The 18636-nt window shown below is 62.3% G+C and overlaps 1 protein-coding gene across 3 annotated transcripts in view; it reads right to left on the reverse strand.

The window, feature by feature from the left end:
* Positions 1–680: 680 nt before the first annotated feature.
* The window catches only part of CHLSN (cholesin), a 98063-nt gene continuing 80107 nt past the window's right edge, over positions 681–18636 (reverse strand). For 2 of the 3 annotated variants that reach the window (XM_079720208.1, XM_079720209.1), the window contains exons 3-5: positions 7800–7960; positions 3584–3665; positions 681–1341 (exon numbers count right to left, since the gene is read on the reverse strand). In XM_079720208.1, coding sequence (XP_079576334.1) covers positions 1156–1341; positions 3584–3665; positions 7800–7960 — 429 coding nt within the window. In that variant the 3' untranslated portion in view covers positions 681–1155. The remainder of the gene's footprint in view (positions 1342–3583; positions 3666–7799; positions 7961–18636) is intronic. The other variant, XM_079720210.1, reaches the window with a different exon arrangement.

Below are 18636 nucleotides of genomic sequence, written 5' to 3' on the forward strand. Positions count from 1 at the left end.
ACACTGCATTGAACTGAACTGAACTGGGGAGGCTGCTCTGAGGCGAGATCCCCGAGGGCCACGGTCGGGGCCCAGCCGAGCCAGGAGTGGCCACAGGAAGGCCCGGGACCTCATTCTGCAATAAAGGGCTCCTGTTACTCACGGGCTGTCAGCATGGAACTCACGACAGAGCTGCCCACGTGACGCAATCTCTCGGACTCTGCTTTCCTACTGCCCCCTGGCTACATGGCTCACAAACCTGCATCGGGAGCAGGACTCCGGGCTCGGCCCCCCGCTTCACTCGGGGTCACCTGGGGCGGCTCCCCCCACCCCATCACAGCGGCCTCGAAGCCACGTGGTGCCCACGCGTCTCCCAGGCTGGAAGCCAGCCAGGCCCGAGGGGCAGAGTGTCACAGACTCGGTGGAGAGTTTCAAGACGGCAGAGTCACCCGCCACCACGTCTGACTGTGGAGACGGTCTGGCCGCACGCGCTCCTCCGGGGACGGGGGACACAGCAGGTGCTTCCCAGCTGGGCAGGCGCGGGAGGGCAGTGCGTGTCCCCTGAAACATGGCCTGAAGAGCAGGCGTCAGCCTGCAGCCGGAAGACTACACGAGGGGCTCGCCTGGACGCCGTCCCGGGAGGCCACGGAGCCCACGCCCCACAGGCAGGGAGCAAGTCACACGACAAGAGCCACGGCCTCCAGAGGCTGGTTTTTATTGAAAATACACCCAGGTTTTCCCTGTAAGTGGCCAGCGGAGCCATGGCTTGCCTGCGGAAGGAGACGAGATGGATGAGCCACAGCCCAGGCCCCTAGGTGAACACAGGCAGGGGGCCAGGCGGCCGGCACCGAGGGACCGCCAGACCCATGGCGGGGGGGGACCCAAGCTCCCACATGGATGGACCACAGCTGGCGGGGAGGGCCAGCTCTGGTGATCTCTAAGACACCCCTGGGACAAAAACAGGCATTTCCCTCAATAAGCGACTTCCTTGGGGGCCTGAGGGTCACTGGGAGGCCAGCTTATTTCAGAGTGACTGCGTCTGCTGTGAAGGGGTTAAAACCGTCACATCCCCTATAAACAATTCCTGGCCAAGGAATCAGGAGAGAGAAGTGGTCCCTCCAAGGGTCAGGGGCCAGGAGGGCCAGGGACCCCACCCCCGCACCCCCGAGCCGCCTGCTAGGAGAGCAGCTGCAGCACCTGCCGGACGCGCTGGGTCCTCCCCGGCAGTGGGGCGTCGGCGCTGGCACCTGCTTCATCCAGCTCCCGCATCAGCACCTCTGCCTTCTGCACCGTCAGCTCGCGGGCCCGGCCCCTGAGCCCCTCCAGGTAGGCCAGCAAGGTGGAGAAGTGCTCGTCGGGGACCTGGACGGGGCAGAGAACAGTCGTCAGGGCTGGGCGGGTGGCGCGTGGAGACACAGGATGTCCACACAGGATGTCCACACTGTGGGCCCCGGGCCTGCAAGGGGACCGTCCAGCCCTCAGCACCCTCAGGCCGGGCCCCGAGGATTTGCTCCAGGACGACGGGCTGGGGGAGGTGGAAACGGCGGCCAGCCCGCTGTCCTCTGCTGGCCCCCACTCTTCTCCCCACAGACTCTGGCTTGCGTTCCAGAGGCTGGCAGATGTCAGTTTTCACGCCCTCCTGAAATGCCACTAAATCAACAGTAAGCAGATACGTTTTTAAAGAGATAAATCAGGCTTCCTTGGTGGCGCAGTGGTTAAGAATCCGCCTGCCAATGCAGGGGACGTGGGTTCAAGCCCTGGTCCGGGAAGATCCCACATGCCGTGGAGCAACTAAGCCCGTGTGCCACAACTCCTGAGCCCATGAGCCACAACTACTGAGCCCGTGTGCCACAACTACCGAAGCCCACGTGCCTAGAGCCTGTGCTCCACAACAAGAGAAGCCACCGCAATGAGAAGGCCTCGCACCACAATGAAGAGTAGCCCCCGCCCGCCGCAACTAGAGAAAGTCCGTGTGCAGCAACAAAGACCCAATGCAACCAAAAATAAAAATATATAAATAAATTTATTTTAAAAAATAAAAATAAAAAAATAATAGAGAGATAAATCTCTTAGAACAAAGAGAGTAGAGGAAAAGATAAGAGTGACAACGTTTTGGGGCTGGAGATGAACGATGGTGACTCAGCAGATCTGATGAAGGTGAAGCTTAAGCTGAGAAACGCAAATCATGCTGCAGACCATCCCGGCCCCCGAGCCTGGGACTCCGGAACTGGCTGTGTGGGTACTTCCGGAAGTGAGAGTAAAGATGGGGCTAAAAACAGGGGCGACCGGAAGTCCACTTCAAAGACAGCTAGTGGCTCACGCTGACTTCAAAACCCGAGGGCCACAGGGAGAAGGGGCAGGTGCCCTGAGCCGGCCCAGTGGGGAGTGGGCGTGGGGCTGTGCAGGAGTGGGGGCTGGTCCTGGGGAAGGAGGACCGGGCAGCACCCCGCAGCCTGGGGCTCCGATTCCTGCGGCGTCGCTGGCTTGGCTCGGCCCAGGCTTTGCACCCCGCTGTCGCCCACCCGCCCAACAGCCACGGCCTGATTTCAGAACTCAGCTCACAGGTGCCTCCTCCACGGAGGGTCGCCCACCCCCCATCAAGTGCACGCAGGGCAGAGTCCGCCCTCAACTTCCTTGCCGGTGGAGCCACTTAACAATTGTAATGAGAGCTACACAATCGCCACAGATGGTGACGACGGCCCCAGATAAATGGATTACAACCCACTGAATAAAACAGGAGAGTCCACGCTCAAGTGGGAAGTCACAGTCCACTGGAGCGGGGGTAGCGAAGCTCTTCCTTATCGGAGATGGGATGAAGGAAACAGAAAAGCCCCAGACAGGGTCACCGAGGGCTAGTGAGAGTGACGAGAGACGGGCAGCCCCTAAAGACACGGGCCTGTTACTGAAAGAATCAGTAACTCTGTAGGAACAAACCCAACAGCCACCACCCGCGTCATGTGATCAACATCGACACCAAGCCACCACTGACCAGCTACGAGGACGAACACTTACGTTTATTTCCCTGAGTCCGGGTGGGGATCTAACCAACAACGCCGGCCACGCCCTGCCACACGACAGCCCTTGCAAGCACATCAGGGTCACGAGGGTCAGTAAGATGAGGGACGTGCCAGACCGGACAGGACAGAGGGGCAGACACTGGGTGAGTGCGGTTCTCGACAGGCCCCCGCCCAAGGATGCCACCAAGAACGTGGAGTAGTGACCACGTGACGTGGAGCCCTGACTCAGGCTGGGTTGTTGTCCCATAGGACGCCCTGGTGTGTAGCAGGCACACACTGGAGTGTCTGGGGGTGATGGCAGCTCCCAGCCTCAGCCTGATAGCCACACCCCACGAGGATCCACAGAGGGAGGGCGGAACTTCCAAGCATGTGGACGGTGGCCTTCCTGGAATGGCAGCCACCTCCTGCAGCTGGGAGCCTGGAGCCCCACGGATGAGTCCGGCCGCTGGGCAAACCCGGCAGGGGTTCTGACTCCCCGACACCGAGCGGGTCCCTCCCCAAGCCCGGGTTTCATCTCTGTAAAACGAAGGGCTGGACGGGGTGCTCCCACAGGGCTTCCCACCCCCCAACACCGAGTGTGCACCCACCTGGTCACGGTCATACATATGCAGCAGCAGCCAGGTCTGCCTCGTCTTCTGAAACTTCCAGTTCTTGTGCTGCTGGGCCCAGCTGGGGAGGCAAGGACACGACGTCTCAGGTACTGCACAGGAGCCGGAAGGCCTGCACCCACTGGCCTGGGTGGCCTTTCCTTGGCTGGGGGGGGGGGGGGCGGGACATCTGCAGAGGACCCTCCCAGTGCGAGGGCGGGAGGGGCTCTCAGGGGTCTGCACCAGGAGGACCGTCACCTCCGCACGCCTGCCGGGGACCCTCGGCCAGGACGGCAGGACCAGGGGACACAAGGTCACTTTCTTTCAGCTTTGCACGGCCATCGTTCCACGACTGTAACGTGAACACTCTGAATTTCACAAACTCAGTCCTTCTTCCAGAAATGTTTATCGTGCAGGACGGCAGGACCGCCGACTGGAGCAGGCATGGCCTTCACGCCGTGAGCTGGGAGTCAGGGAGGAGTCAGGAGTCCTGACCCCGAGGGCCACGCAGGGGTCCCATTGGCCCAGACTGCACGTCACCACCCAAGGGCCTCGGACGCACCGGGCCCCCAGGTGATGAGGATGCTGCGGCAAAGTGCGGCTGGTCCCGTGGAGCCCAGGCTGAAGGGGCCCAAGGTGGAGAAAGCAGGCCACGTCGGGAGCCAGTGCCCAGGGGAGACCCGAACGCTGGGGCGGAGGCCCCGAGACGGACAGAGGTCTGTGTGTCGGGACCCGGGCGCTGGCGGCCGTGGAGGGGGCAGAGTGCGCTGGCGGCCGTGGAGGGGGCAGAGTGCGGGCAGCGGGGCTGCAAGACGGCGGGAGGTCGGCCTCCCTAACCGCCCAGCCGGTTCATTCTCTCAGGACAAGCAGCTCCGTGGCTGGCGGGGCTGAGACAGAAGCACACGCTTCACACCTGTGGAGTTTCCCACGTGCCGTGTCACGTGATGGCACAGCCACCCAGGCGCCCCCCCATGTCTGCCCAGGGACCACGGCACTTTGTGTGGCAGCCACCAACCGAGCAGGACCTGGCCACAGCTCCTGCCCTCCTGGGGGACCAACACCCCGCCTGTGCCTGGAGTCCCACCTCCAGCGCTTAGTGGCGAGGCCGGGGTGACGTGTGTGTCCACAACAGGGCCCGGCTCAGCCTTCTGCAGCCGCAGGGGCGCCCCACCAGGAGGAGGGGGGAGGGAGGGAGGTGGGCGACTCGAGGGAGGGGAGGAAGAAAGGGAGAGAGGAAGGGCCACCAGGCTGGGGAGTCAGCGGCCCCTGGCCATCTCCTCAGGCTCCTCCGCTGGCCCGACTGGGAGGGCGTGCGCTGTGTGGGCCACCGCCGCCCGGGGGACCACTCCCTGCTGCCAGTAATGACGTACTGTCTCTTGGCTCCAAACCCACCGCTCATCCTCTGCCCGCGAAAGTGGTGATGGGTCCTTCGAGATGTTTCCTTCCCAGACGGAACAAAGTTACACAGAAGATGCTGGCCACACGGGGTCGGGGGGCGGGGGGGTGCTTCTTTCCCAGCGCAGGCAAGCAGCCCTCTCTGGTGTCCATGTGCACAGCGGCCCCCTGTGGTTCTGCAGTGCACCGCTTCCCCACAAGTCTGCTGGCGCGGCTCCCGTGACCTCCCTGCTGCCCGTGAGCCCCTACGCTCCCTGGGCTCGGCCCGGCCCCTCCCACCTGCTCCTCTGCGGTCTCCAGAGGGCCCTCGCTCTCGCTCCAGTTAAGCAGTCTTTATAGTAAAGAACACCCCCGCACCGGCCCCAGCCCAGTTACTGCGTCGCTCCACCTGCATCGCGCCCTGGCCAACTCATCTGCCCTGGAAGACCTCGCTCTTCCCAGGGTCTCAAGGTCCCTCCTGAGCTGCCAGAGGGTTTGGGAGGGAAGGACCACCTCAGGCCTGGCGCCCTCACTGCTGCATTGGTGACGCAGATGAGCTGGGCATGGGCCCGAAGCACTCCCTCCTCCCTGACCCCAGGGCTCTGACCAGGGTCAGCTCAACCCTGTGGTCCGCCAGGCCCCAGAGCGGCTCGGGTGTCTGGAGCATTGGACTGGCTTCAGATGGGCTGCCCGGGCCCACGGGGAGCAAAGGGCACCCGGCTGGAGGCCTGGGGGGTGTGCGGCCCCACGGAAATCCACAACGGACAGAGGCGGCGGCTCCCAGACACACCAGGACCACATGAATGACGACCGAGTGACCACAGGGGCCCCCAGCCCCACCCAGAAATGCCTCCCCAGAAGGCAGGGACCCACAGATGGAGCCTCTGCATGATTTTGGTGAGCAGGGGAAGTGAGAGGTCAGAGGTCAGCAGGGAGGGAGCGCAGGCCCTGGGGGGTTAGGGCCGAGCCCGACCCTCTCAAGGGGGTGCTGCACCGCGAGCAGCTCCCACGAGAACGCGGCTCTCAGCACCGTGAGGTCGGGGACGAAGGATGTTCTCATGACCCAGAGGGGTGAGAGGCAGGTACGTGCGCTGCCTGCGGTGAGGGACCCACGGCCGCTCTGAAGCCACAGCACCCCACAGCGTCTGGTCCCCTGGGGGGCGCTGAGCGGGGCCATCTGAGCTGCTGAGTAGGTCCACCGTCCCCTCCCCAGGACCACCGTCTTCAGAGCAGTCCCCCGACTGACAGCGGAGCCTGCAGGTGCCTCTCTTGGCTGCTTTGTACGGCCGTGTTCACCATGGAAAATATCACCTCAGCTGCAGGTGGAAGGTGCCGGGACGGGACCAGGTGTCAACGAGGGGCCTGCTGGCCACCCCCGTACCCCCCACCCCCTGAACACAGCCCAGGGCCAGGCCCAGGGTCAGGGGAGGCTGTCGGGCAGCTCCCTCCGCCGGTGCGCAGGCTGGGCCTCCCCTCCCACTGGGCTCCACGTGGCCCCCGCCGGCCAGCCAACGGTGGCCCCTGCAGGGTGAGGAAGGCACCAGGACTTCCCTGGGCGGGGAGGGAGGCACTGAATCGAAGGCGTGTTTCCTACAGGGAGGCGGGCAGGTCTTAACGGGAGCAGGCCCCCACGAGGAAGGGACGGCGCGATCGGAGATCCCAGCAGAGCCGAAGGAGGGCTGCTCCCGGGGTCTCAGGCAAGGCCAGAACAAGGCCCGAGGCTCCCCAGGGCACCCATCCCGGTTATGGCCTGTGCCCCCCTTTGTGCCAGAGCAGGCTCCGGCTGGGGCTGGGGGAATGGCAAGCCCCAGTCCATCCAGCAGGTGGGAGCCTTGCCCTGGCCCAGCGGGGCCCCAGGCTTGGAAGAGACGCGGGGTAGCGTCTAATGCTCTGCCACAGCCTCGCAGGCTTCAGAGACAGCAGGGGGAGCGGGAGGGGGACGGGGGCAAGGAGGAGGGGGAGGCCCGAACCCTGGGCTGCCTGTGCAGATGACTCATCAGTGCTCAGCCCGGTCCAGGAATCTGGAAGATTCCGCGTCATACAGAGCCAAGGCGGCCGGGCAGCTCCTCCTTCTCGGAAGACAGGGCTCTGAAATGCCCCTCTGTCTCCACGGTGCCCCTCCCAGCCTATCGCTGGGTTCACACACATCCTCAGGCCCCTCTGCCCTTCCAGAATCCTCTTCAGGGCCCCCAGAAACTCTGCTCCTGAACCGGCTCCAAGCCACCAACCCCAACCCTTGGCTGGCTCTCGAGGATTCCACGAAAGAACACAGGTTCCTGGAGGGAGATGTGGGGTGTGTGCGACCTGTGATGATAGCGATGGTGGTGACAGCAACAATGCTGATGGTGGCAATGACGGTGGGGTGGTGACGTGGATGGTGACGTGGGGGGGTGACGTGGTTGGTGGTGGTGGTGACGTGAATGGTGACGGTGGTGACGTCAGTGCGGGTGGTGATGTAGGTGGGGTGACAAGGTTGACAGTGGTGGTGAGATGCCATCTTCAGCACATGGCCCGTGAGTCCTTCATGGTAGCTCCAAGGCCATCACTTTGTCAGGTTGTCACAACACTATGAGGGGTAGGTGAGTGAGACTCTTTACCTGCATTTTGTTGACTTGAGATGGATGCTCAGGGGTAGCCTTGCCCAAGCGCCCGCAACTACTGACCTGTCACCGCTGACCTTGACGGCTGAAGCTACGCTTCTGGGTGCCAGACGCCCAGGCAGGGAGCAGGCGGCTCCCCTGGCCCCACAGACACAGCCGCGGAGGCTGCGACCACCCGCCCCCCGGGGGCCCTGAGCCCCCAGCCCGTGTCGGTCTGCCTGCACCCCTCCGGGGCCGCGCACCTGCACAGGTAGTCCAAGGCCAGCGCAGCCCCCGAACGCCTGGCTGCTGGGCTCTGGGCCACGGAGATGCCCGCTTCCTGCAGCCGCCTCCGGGCCTCTTTCTTCCGCTCCTTCTTCAGCTTCCTCTCCAGGACCCTCTGCTCCTCCGGGGACACGGCTCCCTGGAAGCAAGGGGACCACCATCAGGGCTTCGGGAGCAGGTATCACCGTGGCCCCCTGGACCCTGTGGCCCACGCTGGGCCGCTCGTCCCGGGATCCCGGGGAAAGTCCTGCAGGGTGGGGCGGGTGCTGCACGCGCCCACCGAGGACTCCCACCCCCACCCCAGGCTCCAAGGGCGGCAGGAGGTGCCTGGGAGAGTCTCTCTGGGGCTGAGCGGGAAGGAGGCGCTGGGACCTGTGATGCGATCCCCCACCCCGCAAAGCAAACAAGAGCGGAGTCCAAGGTCTCCTGAGCTCCCAGGAGACAGGACCCAGCGAGTTCACTGTGTTGCAGGCCGGCAGCCCTGGGGACCCGGCCACGGCCCCAGCACTTCCAGGGAGGCCTCTGGCGCTGGCCCCGCACACCCAGCGTCCACAGCCCCCATCCCGGAGAGCAAGGCACAGCGGGGACCCTCTTATGCCCCGGCAGGCAGGCCGTCATAAATGCCAATCCCTGACAACCTTTGTGTTCCCACTCCACTCCCGCTCCTTCCGGAATCTTCTCAAACAAAAGAGCTGCTTTTGGGCTTCCCTGGTGGCGCAGTTGTTGGGAGTCCGCCTGCCGATGCAGGGGACGCGGGTTTGTGCCCCGGTCGGGGAGGATCCCACGTGCCGCGGAGCGGCTGGGCCCAGGAGCCATGGCCGCTAGGCCTGCGCGTCCGGAGCCTGTGCTCCGCAACGGGAGAGGCCACGACAGTGAGAGGCCCGCGTACGGCAAAAAAAAAAAAAAAAAAAAGAGCTGCTTTCCCCAGCTCCTCCTCCTCCATAAACCACCTGGGATTCACCTGCCGTGGAGCTTCAGGACTGCACCGGGTGACTCCTGGCAGCCCTGACACGGGACACACAGCCCACCTGCCCAGGAGGTACCTCCATATGGGGCTCAGGGCTCCTTTCCTGGGGAGGAATGGTGACCCGCCGCCTTGCACGGATGCTCCACGCAGACCTGACCCACACTGCACTGTAGCCAGGCAGAGAGGCAGGGGGACAGTGAGGGGGAGGGGGAGAGGCAGGGGGACGGGGAGGGGGAGGGGGAGAGGGAGAGGAGAGAGGGAGGGGACAGCGAGGGGGAGGGAGGGGGGAGAGGCAGGAGGCTGGAACAGCCTGGAGGACAGGTCAGCAGGGGCTCTGACCACACAGCTGCCCGAGGGGTGTGTGTTTGCTTTAAAAATCACAACCATGCCTAAAACACCAACGCCAGTAACAATCAGACTTCCGCTGACAGGGACTAAAACCAGATTTTCAAAATAGGATATGCTTCACTGGAGTAACACTGGCTCATAACGTTATGTAAATTTCTACTTCTGCGGACCCAACGGCGTGCTCACGACCAAACCTTTAGTTTCCATCTGTCACCCTGGGGTTGAGCCTCTAACCTGCCCCACGCTCCCCCATCCCTCCCTTCTGGTAGCCACCACCCTGACCTCTGTATCTTCTGTTTGCCTGCTTGTGTTTTAGATTCCACGTGAGTGAAATCACAGTCTGACTTATTCCAGCACTACTACACCCTCCAGGCCCCTCCACATTGTCACAAATCCCAAGTGGGGTGCGCTGGGGTCTAGGAGACACACCCCCTGGCTCACAGAGAAGCTGGCACTAAAAGCGGCAGGCCAGCCCTGCCCCTCTGAGCCACGCAGGGGGGCACTGCACCGGCCACCAGGCCCTAAGTCCCGGGGAAGGGTCAGGGCTGGGGATTGGCCAACACTGACCCCCAAGGGAGACCAGCAGGTTGGGCAGGTCTGCGAAGGGAATGGAAGGGTCAGAGGCATCTGCCCCCAGGGTGGACGCACCCCCTCCACGGCTCCCGCTGTCACTAGGACACGGTGGCGCCCTCCAAATCCAGGTCCAGGCCCCTGCTGCCCAACCCCCTGACCCTATGGGGTGCTGGCTGCTTCCCCGAGGCTGAGCCCAGTCACACAGGAGACAGGAGCCAGGTCCTGCTCCCTGAGGGCTCTTGGGGTACTCTGCGGGCCCAGTGATGGCCTGAGGTGCCACTGTCCCCATGGAAGGGCACAGGAAGGAGGCTGTAGGGGGACATGGCCAGGGCTCTAGCGTGGGCCTGGGAGGGAGGGGACGTGGACCCCGGCAGTCCCATGGAGGGGGGCACCTGAAGGGTCCAACCGCCTCTCCTGGGGCTGCTGGAACGTCCAGCGTTAAGGACCTAGGTCTTGTATTAGGCACGGACTCTGGAAACTACAAAAAGAGCTTCTTTCAATCACTCTCGCTTTGGCCGGTGGTGTCCCTGCCGTGGCAGTGGTGGGAGCCCACACACTCCGTGGCCCCCGAGAGGAGCTGTTCGGAGCCATGAGGCCCAGGGGCTGGGGCCCAGGCAAGACACAGGGGCGGCAGCCAGGGGAGCTGGGGGCCCGGGGCAAACGCTGAGCTAACTGGACTCTCGAGAAAAGCTGGAAACGCATGTTTACAAGTGAATCTCCTAAACTTTAAATGCTGGCTATTCCAACTAAACAACGTACGCTACCGGGCCAAACCCTGGTGTGGACCACGTGAGGAGGCCAGCACCTTTGACCCCCTGGGCTCTGCACACCTGCCCAAGCCCAGGGACGGTCCCCCTGTGGGACCTGTGTCCTCAGGCCTGGGGGCCCCCGCCCCTCCCGCTGGTACTGCTGGCGGGGGGACAGCCCACGAAAACACAAGACCATCTGGAAGGCAGGCAGGAGTCCACAACCGCAGCCTGTGAGGGCCCTTCTGGGGACCAAGTTTCAGGGGAAGGAGAAGCCACACCCCCAGAAAGCCCTGCGGACCATGGCCACCCCGGGACTCCCCGCGGGCCAGGCCTACTCCTGGGGAAGGAAGGCCTGGGGGCAGCAGGGGCAGCGCTGTTAACACGACTGCTCTCTGGAACACAGACACCCTCGCCCCAACTTAGCACAACCACGGGGAGCCGGCTGCTGGGGTCTTCTCGGAAGCACCACACCACGCTGCTGCTCCAGGCAAAACACGGGACCTCACACGAAGTGAGGTGAAAACTTAAATTTCAGCAACGTATCCCCCTCTCCAGTTAAGAGCTCTTCAGGGGTACGTTTCAAAGGGCACAAAAACAACTCAACCTGTGTCGAAGACCTCTGGCAGGATGTGCACCCAAGCTGATCAGCCACGGCCGCCCTGGAGGGCCCCGAAGGACCCTAGAGGACCCCAAAGGACCCTGGAGGACCGTGGTGGAGCCTGGAGGGCCCTGGAGGTCCAGGTACGAATTGCATACACGCATGAATGCCTGCATGCACCATATTAAGTAACGTAGCACATGGCTGATTAAAGGTGCATTTAGCACTTAAATCCTGACCGGCTTCTGGGCAACGTAGGCACTGAGTACATCCAGGAAATGCACTAAATAAACAACAAAAGGAAACGTGCTGACTTCTTACGGGAACAGCGACACAGAGAAAACACAACTACATGAAGGAAGCATCCAGCCCCGTGACTCTGGGCAAGAGACACAGAGCAGAAACAGCATGACCTTGATTTGGAAAGGTTTCCACAGGCTCAGTTCAGGCAGAGAAACCTCTGATTTTTTTTTTTTTTTTTTTTTTTTTTTTTTAGCGGTACGCGGGCCTCTCACTGTTGGGGCCTCTCCCGTTGCGGAGCACAGGCTCCGGACGCGCAGGCTCAGCGGCCACGGCTCACGGGCCCAGCCGCTCCGCGGCATGTGGGATCTTCCCGGACCGGGGCACGAACCCGTGTCCCCTGCATCGGCAGGCGGACTCTCAACCGCTGCGCCACCAGGGAAGCCTGAACCCTCTGATTTGAAGGACAGGCTCGGGTCCTTCAGGCCAGGAGGCCCATCAGCCCTTGCCCACAAGCAGAGTGCCTGGACCCCTGGTGGGCCTTGTGCTCTGGCCACCGGCCCTGTCCTGACCCCGAGACAGGCGGTGTCGCCGGTCACACCCTAGCCAGAACCAGAAAGTGAAAACCCACAACCCTGCCCCCATGGGAGGACCCCGGGGAGCCCAGGGGGTCCTGTAACTTCAAGGCACTGGAAGCACGAGCAGAATGTGCAGGGGGACCCCCACTCCCTCCGTGATCCCTTGACCCCTTGAAGCGAGGCTGGCACCGACCGCTGGCGCCACAGACTGGACTTCGGTCCCCGGTTCCTTCGTGGAGGACTGGCCAGGAATGCAGATAAAAACGGGACACTCTGGAAGGACGGTCACCGTGGGACTGCTGCCACCACGGGAGGACCCCTCGCCTCGCACCTCCCCAGCCACTTCCGTGATGGGGACAGGCCTGCCCTGCCCCTGCCGGTGACACTATGGGGGTGGGGGGTTGGGGCCAAGACTCAGGGAGTAGCACCAGAGCTTCGGCCCCTGGCCCGCGGGCGTGGGACCATTAGGAGACACTGACAGGGGAGGCGTCCTGCAACGTTCCATGGACCGCGCACAAGAGGCCCCCCACCGTCCCCACTGCCTTGCGAGGGCGTCCCAGGTTCCAAACGGGCCTCTCTTCCAGCCACCTTTTTCCTTCTCTCCAGTCTCAGGGAGCAAAGTCTTCATCTATGAACCGAGGCTGACCCAGGAGAGTGGGGCAGGCCCCGCACAGACCCGGGAGGGCACAGAGGAGCCCATCTGCTAGACGGGTCGGTTCTCCTTCTCTGGGGCCCCCCTGCACCCCGACCACGTGTCAGGCTTTCAGGTGAGGCTTTCTCGAGTTGTGTGTGCATTTGGAGACGGGTGGTCCTGGGGACCCCTCTGTCCCAGTGTGGTTCCCCCCAGGGCCTCTCAGGCCCCACTCTGGGCGGGGCTCCTAGACCACCACGACCTCCCTGACCTCCCGCGTGGGCTCCCACTGGCCTGGCTCAGACCCCCTAGTCAGCTCCTGCCCAGGGCTTTGAACTGGATTTGCCCGGAGGCCCCAACGCACAGGAAGGGGTGGGGGGGGTCTGGCTCTCCACGCTGGGGGTCACAGGTCTGGGGGGGAGCCAAGGAAGGAAGGGTCAGCTGGGGTGGCCTGAGACGGGCTACGTTTGGGGGGCCCCTGCTGCCTCGTGCTCACAGGTTACACCACACAGCTGCGGGGGACAGTGTAGCCCGGGCGGGGGTCTCCTGCCTGCAGACCCTCTGGTCCCCCACCAGCTCAGGAGAAGCTTGTGGATCCAGGCAGTTCTGAGCCCCGTGCTGCCGGGACACCGTGCAGGGGCCGCTCTCTCCGCCTCTGAGCTCAGGCCCAGAGCCAGGTCCGGCTCAGCTGGGGGGTTGGTGGGGGAGAGGGAAGGGGACAGCTGACAGCGGGATCTCTGACCCTGACGCCAGCAGAGCTGGGGGAGCCCCAGGGGCGTGGGCTCAGAGGGGCCAACGCGGTGGGGAGAGGGCAGTGCCCGTCACCCACGTGTTCCTCAGAAGCCTCCTACTTCAAACAGCATCAAACTCAGCGTCGGGGTCCACCTTCCCTTCCACCACCCGGCAGGTGCCACTGGGCAGTGGTGGCCGCGGACGTGCTTTGATGAGGAGCCTGGACTCGGCTGGAGCCAGCAGTGCAGGGACCACCCCCCGGGTGGAACTTCCAGGCCCGGGTCGGGGGTCGGGGGGGCTGCTCCTTGCTGACCACTGACACACGGGGACAGGGTCATCGGCCAGCCTGCTGACAGCGGACGCGGGGTGGGGCCCCTAACCCCACCCACTCTGTCCAGGCGAAACCCATCAACCACAGAATTAGGGAACTAGAAAGGTGTGCGTTAAAAATCCTTGCCAATGAAACATGAGCCTGAACCAGGGATGAGCTATGAGGCGTGACCTGACCCCAGTGTGAGGGCTGGCTTTAGGGTCAAAGTGACCCTGAGGTGGCGGGGGCAGGGGCCCGGGCAGCACAAGTGGTCCAGTCACTCGGCTCAGCTGTCTGTCCACAGGCCAGACAGAGTCCCCAAGGGCACGGCGACTCTCCAGAGGTGGTCGGAGCGCAGGTCCCTGCCAGGCACCCCCCGCAGAGTGATCCTTAACCACAGGTCTCTGTCCAAACACCGCCGAGGCCAGGAGCACCGGCTTCTCTCCCGGAAGTCCCATGGAGCTGGCTGAACCTTGAAGCGACAGGAGCTCAGGGGTGGAAGGGAGGGCACCTGAGAGGAAGCTGGTCCCAGACTTGGCGCCTCCCCAGGCCACACAGCCCCCTCTTCCTTCCGCTTCTGAAGCCAGGCATCCGTGGGCAGGACGCCCAGTCCCCGCCTGCAGCTCCTCTGAGACACTGCTTCAGCTTGAAAACTAAACCTTAATCAGAAGCATTACTGCAATTTTTAAAAGTCAAAAGGGAAACTCATGGCAGCCAATCAATTCCTTTTTCCTTTCCTGAAAATGATGAAGAACAAAAGAGGGAGTGTTTCCTGTAACATTTAAATAAAACTTTGTGTTTTGAAATAACTAGACGCAACTTGAAGGCAACACAGACACCATGAGCCTCCCCCCCCCCGCCCCACCAGCTTCCCTGCAGAACAAGAGCAGAAACACACAGGAGACACTAAGATTTCAGTTACAAATTGTTAAATTCTTTTAACGCTCATTCCCCCAACCTGTGAGTGATGCTGAATTTCCTCTGCTAATTCAGAAATAGAAACAGTGGTATGTACTCCCTTCATTTTATTTGCAGTACTCTGATTAAAACTAGAACAATTCCAGGGAGTTCCCTGGTGGCCTAGCGGTTAGGATTCCGGGCTTTCATTGCTGCGGCCCGGGTTCAATCCCCGGTCAGGGGACTGAGATCCCACAAGCCTCGCAGCTCGGCCAAAAAAAACCCAACCCAATTCCAAACAACTTCAGAAAGCACGCACGCACACAATGCAGGAGGCTGCTCTGATCAACCCCGTGAGCGGCTGGGCTGGGGAAGTAGGGACGCTGCGAGCACCGTGGGCCGTGGGTGGCGGGCCCGGTGCCCTGCAGAGCTGCCGCTGCTGCTGCTGCCGGTGCCGGTGCTGAGGCAGACACGGGCTCTGGCCTCAAGGAGCGCACGGCCGGAGGTAAGTGAGCTCCTGGAGGACAGGGACAGCGGCTGCCCCGGGCTGAGCGGCCGTTCAGAGCAGGGCACAGCTCCTCCATCCAGATGCTGCAGAGACCAGACGTTTTCAAATGCGTGAACCAGGATACACAAGCACAGGGGCCCACGCTGAAACAGATACCAGATCACAAAATACAGCCTCCGTGCTTCATTACCGCACCCAGGGCAGATCCACGTGAGGCGACACTGCGAGAGGTCCCTGTACAGTACATGAAAGCCTGGCCCCGCCGCCCACCCCCCAGGGCCACTGTGATCTGCTGTCAACACGCACAGCACAAGGAAACGCTCAACGCCAGTGGGTCCCAGAATCAGTGAGACGGAGCCCTCCCCAGGACCCTGCCCAGCGCCGCCCCGCCTGCAGCCCTGGGCTCTACCACCACACAGCGCCTGGGACAAAGGGCGTCCCTTCCCTGGCCCACGTCTCTCCCCTTCCCAGCCCATCACCCCCTGGTCCCCTTCCACATGGGTCTTGGACGATATGACGAAACCGCCAGACCCTCTTGGCCAGAAACACACGTGGATCCCGCCGGAGCCCAGCTCCTGGGTTACAGAGGAAGAGGTGAGGGTTTCGAGGGGTGGGGGCGTCGCCACGGCAACGGCCATGGCCCAGGCGGGGGGTGCTGTGCTACTGAGGGACGGTGGCCCCTTGCAGACAGGCCAGGGCTCTGGGAAAGGTCTTCCACATCAACTGTTTCAAACCCCGTGGCCTTGGCTGCCAGCAGGACCTGCCCCCCACCTGGGCTGGAGACACTGGCCCTTGTCAGAGACCAGCTTCAGAACAAAAACTCTGAGCACGGCTGCACGCTCAGCGGGCCGGGGGCATCGGCGACCAGAAAACTTAACTTCCATTTTGTTCTCTTCTACAAGGATTAAAATGAACGTTTGCTACGTGCCAACGTGTGCTTGAGAAGCCAGAAGACACACGAAACACAGATCAGGGTGCCGACGTCAGGGAGTGGATGACCAGCCCTACGAAACTCTCTCAAGGTCCCCCGAGCTTCAGCCTGGATGACGGAAGGACTCTTGGCTCTCCCAAGGCCGTGCTGTGATCAACTTCTCATCTCCTCTGGACAGGGGTCCCGGCCAGCAAGGACGACCTCTCCGCAAGGCCCACACCTGCAAGATGGGGGGGACGGGGGACGGGCAGGACCCCCTCTGGCCTGTAGACAGCAGGAGGCCTGGTTTAACTGCCCTGAGACAGGAACTGTGTTTACAGAGATCAGGTTCGTTTCTGGAAGCAGGAAGTCCTGAAATATTTACTCATTTTACCTTTTCACAGGCTGTCCATCCGTTCCTGCCCTTGGATAGACAATAGAGCAAAGCCAGGCTACAGCTTCGGGGGAGAGCTAGGATGGGGGAGATCCCTCGGCTCCCTTGAGAGGCTGCGATCTAGGGAGGAGGCGGGGGGAGAGCCCGCAGGGACACGTGGTCAAAGGAGAGCCAAAGCCAGCAGATGCACGGGCAGGTCAGCACCGGCACGCGAGGCCCAGGACCTGGACGCGGGAACCTGGTGCACCCAGCGCCTCCCCCACGAGACGCCGTGTCCGACAAGCCCGGGCCAGGGGCCTCGGGGGACACAGGCTGAGCTGTGGCCGAGCTGACGCAGGCCTGCGGGGGAAGCGTGAGGAGCACCCCGCTCCGGGGTCACATGGGCACCCACGGGCTGGGGGCGGGGGCAGGCCTGGTCCCCGGCACAGCAGGCCCTCGCGCTCACGTGCTGCTGAGGTGCGGCACGGAGACCTCAGGGCCACTGCGGTCTTAGGTGAGACCCCAGACCCCACGGGAGAGGGACAGAAGAACGGAGAAGACGCAGCCCGTTCCATCAGGGAGCGCTCCAGCCCACAGGAACGAAGCGGGTAAGAGGGCCCCGCGATCTACTCCTCCTCCGGCAGGATTTCCACTTCCAGAGCGGCTACCCTGCTTCCCCGATGAGCCCCGGGGCGGGGGTGGGCTGAGGAGGTCCAGCGATTCTTCTTAGCAGGCATTCATGGGGGGTGGCTTTCGTTGGCTGATTTTTAGCAGGAACCTGGCTCCTACACACCCAGTCTTTAAGGCCTCCTGGGGACAGAGCCTGCCACCCACCCCCACTGCCCCCTGGAGATCTTCATTCACAGCCCCAAGGTCTCCCACCAGCAGGCCCAGGACAGTGGCCCAGGGCCAGGACCCCACACCCCCTTCCCAGCTGCAGAGGGCACAGGCCTTCCTGGCCCCCAGATCCCAAGGGCCACCCGCTCTCACTGCTTCCCAGAATCTCGGCTGAGCTTTTGGGTTAATCTTGCCCATATCCAGGGAGCAAACAGGCCCTGGCTGGCTGGCCTCTGCAGGAGCTCTGATGTCCACGCGCAGGACCGGCCCGTGGGCCCTCCTTGGTTCTAGGCAGGAGGATGATTTACAACCCTCCCCATCGCTTTCGCTGCTGAGAGGCCAACACAGGCTTGGGGCCCAGCTGCGCTCTGCACGGTCAACAGCCTAATGTGGACTGTCCCGGTGTCGGAAGGCAAAGGTCACGCAGGGTCCGCTTCGTGTATTCAGAGAAGCTGCCCCCCCGCCGCTCTGCAGGCCCGGCCACGCCCACCTCCTCCCTACCAGAAGCTGCTTTCCTTTCATCTTTGGAAACGTGTGACTGACCAGGAGTTCAGGCTGCATTTTGTGTTTAACCTGGAAATGCAGTTCCGGGAGATGGACAGCCAGCGTGGGCAGAGCTGAGTGGAACACCAATAGTACGAACTGCGAGTCTAGATACAACGGTTAACACACAGAGAGCGAAACTTCCAACAACTTCTGAAAAAGGAGCGGACAGTCGTTCCTAATTCACAGTACTGATGGTGCCATTTTAATGAAAATCAGATTCTGAACGTATGAGAAGCATACCACGAGACCACAAAGACCTCTCTCCCCCCCATACTCGAGGTGGGCCTGGGGCGCCAGGCTTCCCACAGCGTCCGGCGCTGCCTCCCTCAAAGCAAAAACAATCCCACTTTTGCTCAAGAGTTTCAATTACGTTTTCACCCCGTGTCAACCCAGCAGACTCTGGACTGTCCTCTTCCCCAGCGGCTTCTGCGCCTTGCGTCCTTGGGAGAGAAAACTGCACGACCGGGCACAGAGCAGATACACCCGTTTGGGGCCGCGTCCTAACCCACCTCCACCGCGGGCCTTACAGGGGCCCAGCTGCCCTCCAGCCCCGCAGGCACCAGGCTGCAGGCTCTTCAGGCAACAAAACAAAACAAAACATGTTAGTGGTTCCAAAAGAAGAAAACAGGAAAATCCAAAGGCTTCGTTAAACGTGCAGGTAGCACCTCATGATGTCAGCTCCATCCGCTGTTAAGTGTAACTTCCAAAGTCATTTCATCACACTAGGAAACTACTGATGGACTTCTTCCCCCCACACTTTGTAAGAATTCCTGAGTGTAACAATGAATTAAAAAACTAAACACTCACATTGCCAAGTAAAGAGCTACGCATACCCAGGTAATTTCACAAGCAAAATGGTAGATGCCCTGGTGGGTTCCGCCCCCAAGCTCTGACACTCAATGCGCTCTGTGGCGGTGGACCCCGCAGGGCTAAGGCCTCCGGCTACAAAGGCCCCGAAGGCGGGTCGCCAACAGTGGTGACAGCCCAGCCTGGGGGAGGGGGCAGCGACGTGGTCCAG

This window comes from Hyperoodon ampullatus, assembly GCF_949752795.1.
Source record: "Hyperoodon ampullatus genome assembly, chromosome: 14".
Lineage (NCBI taxonomy): Eukaryota > Metazoa > Chordata > Mammalia > Artiodactyla > Ziphiidae > Hyperoodon > Hyperoodon ampullatus.